This window comes from Lactuca saligna, chromosome 8, assembly GCF_052625555.1.
Source record: "Lactuca saligna cultivar CGN05327 chromosome 8, ASM5262555v1, whole genome shotgun sequence".
In the NCBI taxonomy this organism is placed as follows: domain Eukaryota; kingdom Viridiplantae; phylum Streptophyta; class Magnoliopsida; order Asterales; family Asteraceae; genus Lactuca; species Lactuca saligna.
The window spans coordinates 46,834,684-46,851,306 of record NC_136424.1 but is presented as its reverse complement, the minus strand read 5'-3'; the positions used below and the strand labels follow the sequence as shown (position 1 = coordinate 46,851,306).

Genomic DNA, 16,623 nt, shown 5'->3' with positions numbered 1-16,623 from the left:
AGAGGCACTTGTTCGGCCTTAAGATGTCAAGGATATCAGTTGCCTTCTCTAGGAAGTTGGTCCAAAGCCACTCGTACCTCCTCCTCCAAGTTCTGTACCAGAATATACACACAGGCCATTGACTTGAAATTAGGTTTTTGCTCCCGTCGACAGTCATAGAGCGCCGGAATCTGATTGTCTTCGGAATGTCATATAAGGATTTTGCAAGGTTTAACAGTGAGGATGGGGTGAGAGAGCTACAAATGGTGATGGTGGATGAAGTGTTGGTCGACAAGGCATGTACATCGTCGTCGTGCGATGCCTAAAGATTTGGTGTGGGTTGGAGGTGGTGGAGGTGGGTATGAGGCGGGGTTTTAGGGATTCGTTTAATCGAAGAGGATTTTTAGAATTTCAAAAATATGAAAATATCAATCGAGGTCAAAAATATGATTTCAGAAACCTCACAACTAAAAATTGCATATCAGAATCCACATAATGCTTTTAGGGTTTCTTTTGATCGAAGAGGATTTCACAACATACGAAGAAGGAGGAGAGTATCAGGCGGGGGTTTTCAATTTTTTGGTATTTCATTCCCCCCTTGGCAATTAAAAAATTGAAGAACGCGTGCCAATGAAAAAAAATTATAAAGCGACAGTTCTACACGACGCACTTTTTTATAGTAGGTGCCCTCCGTGTTTTTTATTTTTTTTTGTTGGACACTAATTTTAGGGCACACATAAATGGGTGTCCTCTATGCTTCATATTTTGGAAAACTGACATCAATTTTTACAGCACGTACAAATGCGTGTCCTCTATCAGCGCGTGTCATTGATTGTGCGTCGTAAAAGGCTGTTTTTCTAGTAGTGGCGTGCTGTGAAAACATCACATGTTAATGGTTCAAGATATCTTATAATAGAGACTGACTCATAACCAACATATATTCCCAACCTTCTTTGAGGACCCATTTTCTTCCGTTGAGGTGGTGCAATAGGGACATATACTGCACACCCAAAAATTCTCAAATGGGATATATTTGGCTCTTGACCGAAAGCAAGTTGTAGTGGAGAATATACATGATATGAACTTGGTCTCATGTGTATCAATGATCCAGCATGTAAGATTGCATGGCCCCAAACAGAAACAGGAAGTTTGGTCCTCATTATCAATGGTCTAGCTATTAGTTGGAGACGTTTAATCAGTGATTCAGCTAAACCATTTTGTGTGTGTACATGAGCTACTGGATGCTCAACAACAATTCCTACAGACATACAATAGTCATTAAATGCTTGTGAAGTAAATTCACCAGCATTATCAAGTCTCACTCTTTTGATAGTATAATCAGGGAAATGTGCCCTTAATTTAATAATTTGGGCAAGAAACTTTGCAAATTCCATATTACGAGTTGATAATAGGCAAACATGAGACCAGTTGCTGGATGCATCTATTAAGACCATAAAGTATCTAAATGGTCCAGATGGTGGGTGAATCGGTCCATATATATCACCTTGAATTCTTTCTAGAAATCTAGGTGACTCCCTTTCAACTTTCATTGGAGAATGTTTTAAAATTAACTTTCCAAGGGAACAAGATGCACATGGTTTTATGCTGTTGGATTGAGGGAGCTTTTGGTCCTTCAATGGATGCCCATGTGTATTCTCAATTATCCTTCGCATCATTGTTAATCCTGGGTGGCCCAACCTATCATGCCATAAACTGAATGTCCTAGGATCACAATGTTTTCCTTCTACTACCATATTTGATTCAATCATATGTATATATGTATAATGCAGAACATAATCAAGTGTTGGTAGTTTTTCAAGCACATGGTTTTTGTCTATAACATACATATATTTCTTATTTTCAATGGTCACAGTTTTTGTGTCATAACCTTTGAAATATATGACATTGAAACTTAATAAGTTTCTATTAGACTTTGGAGAAAATAAGGCGTTTTCTATACAAAAGCTTGTACCATTTGGTAATATAAAATGGGCTTTCCCGATTCCCTCTATCAAGTCTGCAGGACCTGATATTGTATGTATGACTGTTTTTGTTGGTACTAATTCTAAAAAATATTTTTTGATTTCAGAATAGTATGTGTACTACCACTATCTGCTATACAAAGATCTCCAATCTTTTCTTGGTGTTTTGCTCCAGTTGGACTCATATTAAACTTCACATATAAAAGGAATAATAAGTGAATAAACATAATCATAATTATTATTAAAAAGAAAGCTCATTTATTGTAGGAAAGACATTACATGAAAAACAAACGAAGGAAAAATAGTTTTACTAGAACAATAATAGATTTTTTTTTTTAGTTTATGTCTTCCATGTCATTACAGAAATTAGCAACATTTAGCGAAGTGAATTCAACATTATCAATGATGTTTGCTTCTTTTCCTTTTCCTTTAATGGACTCTTGATAAAGTTGACAAGGATGTGCAGGTGTGCGACAGGTCCTTGACCAATGGCCTGTGCTACCACATCTATAACATGAACCATCAGATTTTTGTGATGTCCCAGTGTCATGCCTTGTCACTTTGGCCTTATCTTGTGTGTGGACATTGTTTCTTTGTAAATATTGGTAATTATTCCTTTTTTGGCCACGACCACGATTATTACCTTGTACACGACCAGAATTATGGTTCTGATTATGACTTTGGTTTCAGTTAAAATAGCCACGGCCTCATCCTCGACCACGACCTCTCCCTCGTCCACGTGTATTGTTTTGATGACCATCAATATTTGTAGCATTTGCTTCAGGAAGTGCTACTGATCTTGGACGAGATTCATGGTTTTTCATAAAGAGTTCATTGTTTTGCTCTGCAACGAGCAGACATGCATTCAATTTAGAATATCTTGTGAACTTTTGCATCCGATATTGTTGCATCAAGGTAATGTTTGTTGCATGAAATGTTGAGTAAGTTTTCTCCAACATATCTTCATCAGTAACCTCTTGTCCACAATACTTGAGTTGTGAACATATTCTGAACAAAGCTGAGTTGTATTCATTTACTTTCTTAAAGTCTTGAAACCTTAGTGTTCTCCATTCATCTCTATCATTTGGAAGTATAACTTCCTTTTGATGATCAAATCTTTCTTTCAGAAGATTCCAGAGAATACTTGGATCAGTAACATCAAGATCTTCAAATCTCAACATTTCATCAATATGCTTACGAAGGAAAACTTGTGAGCTTTGTCTTGTGCCCATCAATTATTAAATTCATTTATAGTATTTGAGATACCCACGGATTCAAGATGCATTTTTACATCTATCATCCATGACACATAGTTTTTCCCACTAACTTCAAGTGCTGCAAACTCGAGCTTTGCAATGTTGGACATAATGTAACTATAAATTTTAAACAAAATAGAAATTAAAATTAAAATCCATTTATTTCAATAAATATTACACAAAAAAAGAAGCGGTAAAGCTAACATTGCATACAAGCCTAAAAGTAGATGAAATTTCATATTATCTTCGATGTTAAGGATTGGGATGAAAAGTAACATGACTATTATAGTCATGTTTATCACAAAAGGATGAATCATCTTGAAGCTTGATTTCCTGAAATTGATTTATTTGATAAAAGAGAGAAATATTTGTTGTGGGTAAAATAAGCAGGGTAAAGATGTTTATTTATGGTAAAAAAAAATATAGCCGTTGTTTTTGTTGTTTATAACCGTTGCATATATATTCTCGTTGTGTATGTATGTATATGTATTTTATAAATCATATAATAAGACTTATAACTAATACATAACTTTACTAATTAGAAACATAAATAAATATTAGTAAATGTTTAAATAAAATTATGAAGAGTATCTAAAATATAAATAAACATTGACATGTATAAATAAATATAATTTAAATGTTAGTATGCATAAATAAAAGTTAGTAGCATAATATAAATGTTAGTATGCATAAATAAAAGTTAGTTGCATAATGTAAATGTTAGTTCGCATAAATAAAAATTAGTTGCATAATGTAAATGTTAGTATAAAAATTAGAATACATAAAGAAATGTTAGTATAAGAAATAAAAATTGTTAATAGTCCATAATGTCCATAATGTATAAGTTTCATTAATTCATTAGTATTATTATTATTTTAATATGATTGAGGTTTTTATAATTAATAGTGTTTTTAATAAGTAATACATACCTTGATTAAGATAGATGTGATTTTCCACTTGTTTAATAACCTTGATTAGAGCTTTCGTGTTGATAACGTGTTATGAATTAAGCGTAATTAATGTAACTATAAATCAAACCAAACTAGTAAACTTTGATAAGAACTTTAATTAAGAAGAAAGAATATTTAGAGAGAATATGAAAGTTATATCTCTTATAACTTTTTGGTGTGTTTCATTCTTTACAATGGAGAGGTATTTATACTACAAATTTTACTAACATATAATTGTAACTAGTTAGAAATGTTGACAAATATACCATGCACCAATTATTATGTCATCCATCAATTATTTACAATATATATATATATATATATATATATATATATATATATATATATATATATATATATATATATATATATATATATATATATATAGGGTTAGGTTCATATGAGACGGCCTAATTTTGTTAGACCGTGAGACGCATTTTTTTATTTTTTTTATTTTTTTAGTTAATTCAAGTTCCGAAAATAATATTTAAAAAAAGAATTTTTGGATTTTTCCATTTATTTTGCATTTTAAAATTATTTTTTAGAATATGTACAGTGTAATATTCTATTAGAATATTTCACGTGTTTTTCAAAAAAAAAATGAAATTTTTTTTTATTTTTTTTAGTTAATTCAAGTTTCGAAAATAATATTTAAAAAAAGAATTTTTAGATTTTTCCATTTATTTTGCATTTTAAAATTATTTTTTAGAATATGTTAGTGTAATATTCTATTAGAATATTTCACGTATTTAAAAAAAAAAAAAAAAAAAAAAAAAAAAAAAAAAACGGGATTTTGTTTTTATTTTTTTTATTTTTTTTAGTTAATTCAAGTTTCGAAAATAATATTTAAAAAAAGAATTTTTGGATTTTTCTATTTATTTTGCATTTTAAAATTATTTTTAAATTTGGTCTTACGGTCTCACAAAATTAAAATGGTTTCAAATGAACCTGAACCTATATATATATATATATATATATATATATATATATATATATATATATATATATATATATATATATATATATATATATATATATATATATATATATATATATATATATATATATATATACACACACACACACAACCAAAAATCAGAGCGGCCTATTATTAAGGATTGATCTACTCCCGAGGAACCCTCAACCAAATCAATGATTCAGAAGGTGTAAGCCCCAACTATATATATATAGCAAAAATGAAACTGATGATACATATTGTCTGAAAATCAGGAAAAAAAACCGAAAGAATGGAAAATCCTCACCATTTTTCCCAGATCCCTTCTTCGTCTTTTTCTTTGATTCCTTCTCCTTCTAATTCTCATATACATGCCTTCTCTAGTTCTGATATAGCACATCTCTAAGTTGTCCTTGTGGTCTTAAAACCATTATTAGGAAGCTACATACATCAAAAAGGAAAAACAAAACAACTAAAAATCAAATTATAATCATCCCCAAACTAAAACTAAAAAAAAAACACATCTAACACACATTACTTACTGAACACCACTTGTTAACTAACTATTAACATTTAACATTACCTTTTCTGTAATAGCATAGCATCCTTTACAGATGCATAAAAGTAATAGAAGTTGACTATAAATTTAACATTTTAGTATAAAATTGAGCAAAAATTGTTGATTGATCTTACCTTGTAATTGTCCTTGACATCATTAGCTGAAAAGTCTATCTTCAATCCAATGTCTTCATCAATTTTATCAGATGTCTAAAAATAGGAACTCAAAAATTATATCATTAAAATGACTGGTTTAAACTTTAAATAGTTTTCTAATTCATTAAAAATGAGAAAAAAAAAAGTAAACACTAAACAATACCTTCTTAGAAGATTGATCCCTTTCAGTCATAAGTTTCTTCAGTTTTTCTTGATCATTGCTCTGCACAATAAAACACCAAAAAATACAGCAAAAACAGTTGACAAAATTGTGATTCTGATTATACGTGAAGAAAAAAAATGTTAATCAAAAGAAAATGAAACTGGGCCCCACCTTGAGTTGTGAAAATCCTTCGATTAGTTCTGCTGACAACAAGTTTACATCAAGAGGGAAGAAACAGTCTGAGTGATACGATTTGGTGTTTTCATACCCTCGTGGGTCCCAAATACTCGATCCTAATCTTAAAGATTTTGAATCGATTTTTTCAGAGCATTTTTTACATGAAGATCTTCCTGACTTTGCATACTCTGCAACAATCTTGATACAAGTGGAGGAAGAAGGCATAAGGGTATCTTTGTAATTTGGTTATAGTCCATCTTAGTAGCATAACAGTATACCTTTTCATTTGTTGCATTCTTTTTTTCTTTCACTCTTTCCTCATCTTTGTCAGTCTATAAATACATAGCAGAATTACATGAATACAATCAGTTCCTTCAAGATGTGAAAATGTGAAAAACATATCATAAAAGTGAAAAACATATTCATGGTAACTTGTAAAAACTCCTATTTGAAGTAACTTTTACCTATAAATAGGCTAATGAGTTGAGTTGAGTTGAGTTCCTGCTTATGAGTTACATCGAATGCCATGTGTTTAAAATGATGATGTGGCATCCACATGTCATTCTTTAAAAAGGGAACATATTTCAGCCAAATTTTTATATATAGTGTAATTGTTTTGACCCAAGAAAAGATAACTTACTTGTATGTTTACCTTCCTAATTCCTATGCAAAATTTCAAATTTATTCAAATCACTATATTTTACTTTGTTATTATGTATGAAAATGGACAGAAATTATGTAATTGATATGACTATTAACATCCAAGTATCTCACTGATAAATCTTTTTGAAGATGCATGTAACTGAAAAAAAGTAAAAAACCATATGATAATCAATACAAGGTCACATAAATTCTTTTTATTTTTATGATCTATAAGACATAGCAGCCGTATGTGACAGATAGATGCAACAATGAAGTCAAAATTATATTATTAAAATGTTGTGCTTTAAATAATCTGTTGAAAATAAAACAAAAAGCTAGAAATTTGGGTAAACAATACTGAGTTTATTTCTTAATTATATAAATATACCATTGTTCGATTATTGATTTAAAATTTTTAATACCTTTCCACTCTTTTGATCCTACCCCTGCAGCTCAGCTTCAACATCTTCATCTAACTGTCACAATAAAATAAAATAAATAAATAATAATCACTCATAAACCAAAACAACCCAATATCACAAAATAACTTAAATTAAACAATTAATCTAATTATCATCTAATTTGACTTAAAATCAATTTCTTGCAAGATAAGTTACCCAATTAATACAAATAATCAAACTTTAATCAAATAAGGAAGTTATTATCTAATCAATTGGTAATTATCTTTTGTTTAATCAAGGATACACTCAAAATATGATTAAAATTCGAATTTTAATGACCCATAACAGTTAAGGCAAGTATCTTTGAGTAAAACAGCAAGAAATCCCGAAACTGCCTCTTTCTGACGCTCGAACTCGCCGAGTTCCTCTATGGACTCGCCGAGTAGAAGCCAAGTCGCCGAGTCCACATTGGAACTCGCCGATTCAGCAGTCAGAAGGCCAAAATTTCGATTTTGCAACAAGAATGAACATGTAAGGCATCAATACAATAGAAACCAATCAAGTCTCTGATACCACTGATGGGTTTTGGCCATAAGAACATCCTATGTGCTCATGCAACCCTAATGCTTGGATCTAGGTTTCTCTATTGTACATGCAATTCATCCAAGACTTTAAACCCTAAATCTAGCATATGATAATCAATATTAACATAATAATGGGTTTAAGATATTACCTTGATTGTTATGTAGCAATAACAATCTCAAATCCGCCTTGTAATGACTTTAGAAAGCTTAGAGTCACAAGCGTCACTCCTCTAATGGCTCACAAACACCAAGAGTAAGAGGATGACGAATAAGGAGAGGGGAGGCTCCAAAAAACGTGTAGAAACCCTAAGGATTCAGTTGCCCACGTTTTTGGTGCCCAAGGGGTCCTTAAATAGTGAGGCTATTAGGGTTATCTAACAAGGAAACCCTAATTTGGATGCTTAGGCCCTAAGCAACCCATGGACTCCTTTCTTAAAGGCCTTTGGACAGTTTCTAATGGGTTTTCCCCATAGAATTCGTCCAACCTTATATTATAAGGTAATCCATAGCCCAATTGCAATTATCTTATAATTACAATTCCAGTCCCCTAAGTTTAATTAATCTCTTTTAGCCACAAAATTAATTATCAATTAATTCTTGACTAATATTAATTAAACAATATGATTTTTCCTTTAATATATATTATTCTCATAATATATTAATAAATCATAATTAATCATCTCTCTCCATAATTCATCCTATCAAGTTGCTTTGGTGAAGGCAACCCAAAAGGACCATGCACCATCGGGTCAAGTATATACCAAAATAGTTATGGACTTAGACACTAATCCAACAATACCTTGGTAGAAGTTGGATCCTCTTCACTCACTATCTGCTTCAACTTATCTTGATCACTGCCCTGAATGGTAGAAGCAAGAATATTCAGCTCAAAACCATACAAAACATAATGAGCTTGCACTTTGTCGGATAATGGAAGTTTATATCTGATAGTGTGGAAAAGACATTGCTCGTAAACACGAATGCTTTTCGTTTTATACATCAAAAAATTTGGGGGAGTAATAGAAAGCCAAACGAAGCATACGACCACCAATGTATGTCTCACTCTCTAAAAGGCACCCATTATGAAAGTTTTCTGCTTCAGATTTGTGCTTGTTTGGACATACCTCGAGCTGAGAGAAATATGTGAAAGCATTTGTAGAATTCCTTGCAACAATGTGATGAGTTGTAGAAGTCATCCGAACAGCAGCAGGATCATTGGGTGCAGGTGGGATAGGAGACCTAATTTTCCCGGAAGCAACTGGTGGAGGAGCAAGGCCTAGAGGCTTAGACTTAACCTTCTCGGGTGGAGGAGCAAGGTTGAGTGGCTTAATCTTTTCAGATAATCCTGCAGATGAAAGCATCCCAGCTCCACTTGCAGGTTTGTTTTTTACAGTGATTCGAATTGTTTCACCCTCCTAATATACGTAATGTTTCAAGTTAATACATGTCTAATGAGCTCAAATCCATTTCAATACTTCTAGGCATTAGATAATTTCAGCTACTAATCTGAAATTTTCGACTATATAATCTTATATGCATAGTCGGAAAACTGTAAGTGATGATACATACCTTCAATCTATGATTTACAGCAGGATGGATATTGATATGACTCTAGTCGCTGGCTTCATCGACATCCTTCTCAATCTCTCTCTTCACATACTTCTCATGATCCGACAACGCCACATTGAAATCAAACGCCTCGTTCCTCTCTGTAAACCCTAACCCAATAAACGCGTGTTTCCCTGTGCCATCCTCGATTTTCAAAGCCGGAGAGATCTTCGAGAATAAGAACTAAAAGCTCCAAACCCGGATCAAATTTACTTGTTGTTCCCCCAAATCGTTGATCGTGGTTGATCGTGGTGGCGGGATAGGGTTAGGGCTACTTGTGTGTGACGGAAAAGGTGGACTTCCAGGGCGTCGATTACATCTTTGGTGGAGACAGGTGGTGGTGCGCTGCTTGTGTGTGATGTTGTCGGAGTCAGGGAAGAACACACACCTAACGTCGTGAGGGTGAAGAGATAAACCGGATGAGAATTGGTTTGATGGCGGCATTTGTGTGTTTAGGAGATTAGGGCAAGGTAATACAATGTAATAAGTATACGATGTGGTTATATGCTTAATATTATTGTACATGAGGTAATACCTATTGTACCTCTTAATTTTCAAGAAATGGTCAATATTTTTAATTATATATATATATATATATATATATATATATATATATATATATATATATATATATATATATATATATATATATATATCCTCCTTAATAAATGAAGGGTTTTTTTTTTTTTTGCCGCATGTCCTCTTCTCCTTCATTTGGACATGGCATTTTCTAGAATTTTTGAATTTTCTATTTTTCACTTGTTATTTTATTGTAATTTTCATTTTATTAAATTAAAATTCCACATTTAATATGTAAGGTAATATATATGTAATGTATTTATTAGAAAGGATTTATATATGTAATGTATTAAAGTCTCATTAATTTTAATAATTTAAATTTTTTCTCATTTTTCTTATAAATTCAAACTTCTCAAATTGTTTCCAAGAATTTATCTTTTTTTCTATTTTCAAAAATATGTACGATTTTACTTTAATTATAGTTTGATTTGAGTAAGAATATGTACTATTTTAATTTCCAAATATATCAATTGTATGTTTAGGGCATCTCCAATCCACCCCCAAACTCCATTTCTTCCGCTATTCTTCTCCAACCCTATCTCATTTTCACTTCCATTTTTGGAGATATGAATAGTATTCCCCCAATATATGGGGGAATATTATTCATATCTCCAAAAACGGAGGTGAAGTTTGGTTGACATATTTAGTCCCTTTCATTTTTATTTTATATATTTTTAGTTTATTTTATCTATTAATTATAATTTAAATGCAATATTTAATATTTATAATATCAAGTTATATATTAATTTATATTAATTAATCATAAATATAGAGTTTAATTAGTAGAAGGGTATATTTGACAATATATATAAGTTATAAAAATAGAATATTCAAGGAATATATTTTTTGAGGTAAAAAATGAGATAGAAAATAAAATAGGATTGAAGATGAAACACTATTTACTCCATTTATGGGGAAAAAATAGAGATGGTCTTACAAAAGATTAAGCTAATACAATAAAAACTAACAATATAAAATAACGATTACAAAAATAAAATAGGTAATTTAAACCTTCTTTATAATAGTGTTTAAACCGAAATATAGATTATAAGATATAACAAACAGAGATCATTACCGTTCAGAAAATTTTATAATAATTCTTCAGCGACATTGATAAGGCATACAAATTATATTCAGGTATTTAAAAGAATTTTTATTGTTTTAGAGCTAATTTTAACTCTCTATTGGTCCTTTTTTTCTCATAATCTATCGATATTTTTGGGATTAATATCCGTCGTTACTCTAAACCAATAACAAATTAACATCGACCGATCCATGATGATCCCCACTTCCCACCAATCTAGAGCTTCCCATCGCTTCTTTTTTCTTCTACATCCCCTCAACCCCATCTCCTTCCACCGTTCCTTCAAAGAGTCGATGTTTTGTTCGGGGTCTCCAACACCGCCCTTTCTCTTTGCGAACGACACCCACCTGCATCGCCGACCTCTGCTAGCTTCATCGCCGTCGCCGCCGCCTTCGGGAGATGACGCCACAGAAATAGCCAACTCTATTATCGAAAAAATAAAGAAAGGGGTGACGATTTGGGACCGGATATCTAGCGGATTTGGAAAGAGCAGCTGTGAAAAGAAGAAAAAACATCTTCTAGGGTTTTTTCGAATTCTTAAGGGGCAGGGACTTGCTTTTTATTTCCCTTTTGTGCAAAAGAGATAAATACCCTCTTGTCTGTGCAAGACATAAATGCCCTTGATATTGCGTTTTCTCATGCATTACAATAATAGGACAAAAATTGCAACTCAAAAAGAGACAAATCACTCATGGGCAAAAGGCGTAAATGCCCTTAATCTTAGTCATCATAAAAAATAGCACTGGAATGGGACCGAAAGTCCGAAACCGATATCAATGGGACAAAAATTGCAATTGTTTGAAGCTCTCGTTTGTGAAAAAGACGTAAATGTCCCCCGGATAAAATAGAAAACTAACAGGGTCACTGAGAAGATGCCTCTGAATCACGGGTCTGTCTACTATGATTCTTGAAGATGGTAAAATGACAGGATCTTTCATCAGAGTGTACTGCAGATTCCAACATTTATATTTGTGTCAGTAAAACGGTATTTTCTTGTTTATAAATAGAAAAATATGTAAAAGGACAAACACGTTACAAAAACCACAAATAAGGACAAAAAATGAAAGAGAATACTTATTGGGACCAAAATCACAAAAACCAACTATATTCAGGGACCAAACATGTAATTTACTCTAAAAAAATTATAAGTCAACGACTAAATTGACAAGATAATGAATCTACATTGTGTGTGATTTTTTTTTTTTTTTTTTTGTATTTGTGGTGTTTTTAGATGGTAAAAATGGTATAATGGGTAAATTGAGAAAATGACGAAAATGCCCCTATATATATTTTGAAAGATAGAGAGAAGTGAAAAGACAGACATTTTCTTGAGAGTGGTAAAGTCTAGTTCTCTTGTGCTGATTTTTGTTCCCATTCAGTTGTGTTAGCCATTTCAGCTTCAAGCTCTTTAAGCTCAAGAATCTTGTTCAGACTTTCATCAAGAAGAAAGATGCTATCGTTGATTAAAAAGTTCAAGTAAACACCCTTTTCCTCTTCTTTCGCAATCTGTAACATTTTCAAAAAGAGTTAATAACTAGTTGATTAAAAATTAAAATAATAATAATAATAATAATAATAATAAAAAGTTACCTGTTTCCAAGCATTTTGTTGAACAGGGACTTGCCAAAGGTATTCTAGAAGTTTAGCAATGTTATGGCGGATGTTAAACTTGTCATAAAACTGCATAACAGTGAAGAAATAGCAATGTACTTTTACTGAATTGTTTATTATAGAATCCAAATTTCATTTCTTCTCATTACAGCATTGTGCTTTTTACTACTATGGCATTGTATTTTGAGTATCTATGTGATTATAGCAATGTACTTTTAATTTCTTTTCTTATTAAATACATGATATTTAGATTTTTTTTTTTTAAAAGTTGCTTTGTATTTGGATGACATTGCTAAAATTACAATTCTTTCGCTTCTTCTAATTGCATCAATGTACTTTTAACTTTTTTATTAGAACGGCATTGTACTTTGGAATATCTAAAAAAAACTATAGCATTGTACTTGCAAATTTTTTTAATAAAAACATGAGGTTTCAAAATATCTACTAAATTATAAATATATGTAAAATAATAATAAAAGAAAAAACGAAAAATCGGATGCTAGAATAAACAAACCAATAGAAGTACATTGCTATTTCTTAAATATGGGAAACAATCACTCACCTGAGTGTGGGATCCTGTGAACTCGACATCAACATAGAGTTTCAAAAGATTCTTCACAAGATACTGAACAGAGAGTAGGTGCCACTCAAAAAGTGTACTAGTAGCAGACGATGAGCCACTGCACACACACACAACACGGAAAAAGACGTAAATACCCTTTGTAAGCAAATAACATAAAATTATAGAATCAATCAATCAAAATAAATAAATAAATAAATACCTCCTACGAGGCATCCAACAATTCAAGACTTCAACCATTTTGGCTCTTAGATAAGGATTCCTAATGTACTCTGGACTTGCCATGAACATGATAATAAAGTTCATAAAATCATCCTGCCAAAGAAAAAAAAACGAAAGTGAGACTAGAGAAAATAATTAGTTAAAAAGAATCTTTTTGTTTTTACCAATTTGACACCATCTAAAGCATGTGGGATTCTAGAAGCAAAAATAAGCAACTCCATAACATCTTCCACAAAGTGTTCAGGCATACATGCGAATTCCATGGGCAAAGATCGTGGTAAAGGCATTTTGAAACCACCAATTCGACTTACTAACCAAACCACCATTAACTGATAGAAAGATAATGCCAGTTGAAGTAGTCCTCCATCCTAACAATAACATACAAAAAAAGGATTTGAAAAAACTGAAACTCGAATATTAAAAAAGGAAAAGACTAATTTACCCTCAGTATCTGAGCTTCATAACATAATTTATCCTGTGTTCACGTTTCGATTTCCTTCTCAATTCGAGCAATTTCCTGTGTCACTCGAGGTGAAGGAGTTTGCTCTTGCATGGTTTTCAAGGTTGCTAAACTATCTTCACGTCTTTGAATATCCTGCAACCAAATAAAGCATCGTATTTTCTTTTCTTATTAGGAAGGACATTGTACTTTGAATCATGGGATTAAGGAAATAAATACCTGGACAAGATCCTTGAAGTCTGAAAAAGCTTTCAGAAGACCCAAATTTAGAACCCGAGCAGTCATAAAGAAACATTCACAAATAAATGAATAGGTTTGACTTGGTTGACCAGAACTTGTTGTTTCTTGAGATTGAAGCAACCTGTTTTCTTCATTGTTTGGCTTGGCTTGTTTTTGTTTAACCATTCAGTAACTTCCTCCAAAGATGCATGAAGAGCAGTTAGTTCTCTGTATTCAGTTGAGAATCATGATCAAATTCATATTGAGGGATTGTAGTTTCAATCTTCTCTTATTTAGAAAAAGATACATCTATAGTAGATAAGAGTATCTTACTTGAAATCCAAACGAGAACCATAAAACACATATTTAGGGTCAATTTTGTCTTTCTTTGTTGAATTTGCATCCAAGAAAGGTTCACACAATCGAAGCATAACAGCACTAAGGTTCACAAACATGCCTGAACTTGCAGAAGACATAGGATCAACCTATCACCAATCACAAATTATCCAATATTAATAAAATTTTCACCTGGATAGATAAATTATGCCTTTATGGTCTAAAAAGTTTGTTCTTACCTGGATATGAGCCCTTGATGCATTTTTGTTGATCACTTCTGCAATATATTGGAGCACATTCTCTCACGTGTTTGTGTTCTTTAAAAGAGACCTAAGAATTTCTGCCAATCCATCGTATAAATTGTTCATGACAGATTTGATTGTTGCAAATGAAGATAAAAGGTCAGCAGGGCGTCTTGTTGATGAGTCCATAAAACACTGCTCGCTGCATATTCCATGGATATGAAAGTTAAACAAAAATGATCTAACAGAACAGATGGAAACTTGAAAAGGTAAGTCACATAATAGCCATGGAAATAGAAAATCAAGATCAAACTCACCCAACATCAGGCTGACTCTTGTAAAAACTTTGATCAGGAAGAGCACTGATATGAAAAAAAAGGACCCAAGATGCTTGTCATCTCAATAGCACGACCATTTATGAAAAAACCTTTGGGAATCCACCATTGATGATTCACCAAAGCTTTAGCACCAACTGGAAAACTTATCAAGTACATCAAAGCCCTCAATGGCTGCTGAAAGTTTCCAAGAGCAGAACATTTGAGTACAGTCCCTCTTAAATCCTCATACAATTGCTTCAAGATCGTTTCCATGGAATCGTAATCGGAATCCCTAAACAACTCATCCAAAAAACCAGGAGGAGAAGAGGCACCACCACTACTACCACCACCAAAAGTATCAATTGAACTAGAAACTTCAGAGAAAATCAAAGGCAACAATGGAGAAACATTCGATTTATCTCTTTGGGAATCGGCGAACATATCGGGTTACCTAAGTGAATTCTACAATATTTCGCTTGATTTACAACTAACTCCATCTGAGCCCTAACTGATTTATCTTTCATATTAGTGATTTTCTTCCCTTCATATGCGCGACGATCAACAAGAACTCGTTCCATCACATCCCTAGAAAATCTCAGTTCACCGCCTTCGCTTAAAATCTCAGCTGCCGTCATCTCCAAGTAAACAGCTCGTGTATCGTTCCCCATTGAATCTATTTGAGTTACAAGGAAGATTTTGCTTAGGATTATGTCCTCGATTTCCTCAGGCGCTCGCAGCGGTTTTGCGGTGGTCGTCGCCATAGTCTCAGAATTGATTTGATTTGATTGAAGACGGTGAAAATGGGCAGGTTTGATTATTTTGAATGGGTAAAGAAGAAGGATCAACAAAAAGTTTCAAAGAATTTTGTTTCTCCATAGTCAACAAGCCAATGGAGGCTTGTATGTATCTATAGACTTGATGTATACATATACATATAATAATTATAGATAATATACATACATATACATAAATAACATAATAACATATAACATAATAGATAATATATTTTATATTTTTTTTAATTGCCGATCCATTAAAAGCTAGAAAGAGGCTAGAACAAAAATACAAGACAATGAGCAAACATTACATGAAACAAGCAACAATGAGAGATACACAATCATGTCAAATTGTCGATAAACATAACTTAAACTAGGTCTATGTTTAATCCAGTTGAAAGAAGTTAGTTGAATATCATCCACCACCTTAATTATTGAACACCAAATCATTTCAGGTTTCCAAAAAAATCAAATCACCGTATATAAAAGAGTTAAGATGAGGTTCCTTCTATTTTTATCATGGAAAAAGCTTTCAAAATACTAAGAAGGTCCTCATTTTGAACCAACCAAGAAAACAACAACGACACCAAACCAAGAACCAATCCCATAAATGAATTGAGAAAGAATAGTTGAAAAAAATATGATCTACCTCCTTCTCTTAGTTGTTACAAAAAGGACAAGAATAAGAACCAAATGTGATCCCTCTCAACCACAAATTGGAAGCAATCGACACCAACCCAAGAATCAATCCCATAAATGAACTGAGAAAAAATAGTTGAAAAAATG

The 16,623-nt window shown here is 32.2% G+C and overlaps 2 protein-coding genes and 1 pseudogene across 4 annotated transcripts; all 3 read right to left on the bottom strand.

The window, feature by feature from the left end:
- Nucleotides 1-2,668: 2,668 nt before the first annotated feature.
- Nucleotides 2,669-3,193, bottom strand: LOC145009594 (uncharacterized). The gene has a single exon (XM_078968260.1). It carries the CDS (start codon nt 3,191-3,193, stop codon nt 2,669-2,671), a length of 525 nt encoding a protein of 174 aa, XP_078824386.1.
- A 2,150-nt stretch (nt 3,194-5,343) lies between these two features.
- Nucleotides 5,344-8,302, bottom strand: LOC145012881 (polynucleotide 3'-phosphatase ZDP-like). 2 transcript variants are annotated; one of them, XR_013664706.1, is made up of 7 exons: nt 7,953-8,302; nt 7,241-7,294; nt 6,455-6,508; nt 6,171-6,374; nt 6,000-6,059; nt 5,816-5,890; nt 5,344-5,563 (listed from the first exon to the last, which is right to left on the bottom strand). XR_013664706.1 is itself a non-coding variant. In XM_078971680.1 (6 exons), the coding sequence occupies exons 3-6, from the start codon at nt 6,399-6,401 to the stop codon at nt 5,525-5,527; spliced, it is 405 nt and encodes a 134-aa protein (XP_078827806.1). In that variant the 5' UTR covers nt 6,402-6,508; nt 7,241-7,294; nt 7,953-8,302; the 3' UTR covers nt 5,344-5,524. The 2 variants fall into 2 exon arrangements, 1 of the variants encoding a protein (XP_078827806.1); XM_078971680.1 differs by having other exon boundaries at nt 6,171-6,508.
- Nucleotides 8,303-11,045: 2,743 nt separating this feature from the next.
- Nucleotides 11,046-15,972, bottom strand: LOC145010711 (putative ubiquitin conjugation factor E4; annotated as a pseudogene). Its single transcript, XR_013663877.1, has 12 exons — nt 15,062-15,972; nt 14,742-14,946; nt 14,500-14,651; nt 14,167-14,394; nt 13,930-14,082; nt 13,652-13,855; nt 13,468-13,580; nt 13,248-13,365; nt 12,665-12,754; nt 12,397-12,580; nt 11,932-12,021; nt 11,046-11,567 (listed from the first exon to the last, which is right to left on the bottom strand). The product of XR_013663877.1 is annotated as a putative ubiquitin conjugation factor E4 (transcript).
- Between the last annotated feature and the right edge of the window lie 651 nt (nt 15,973-16,623).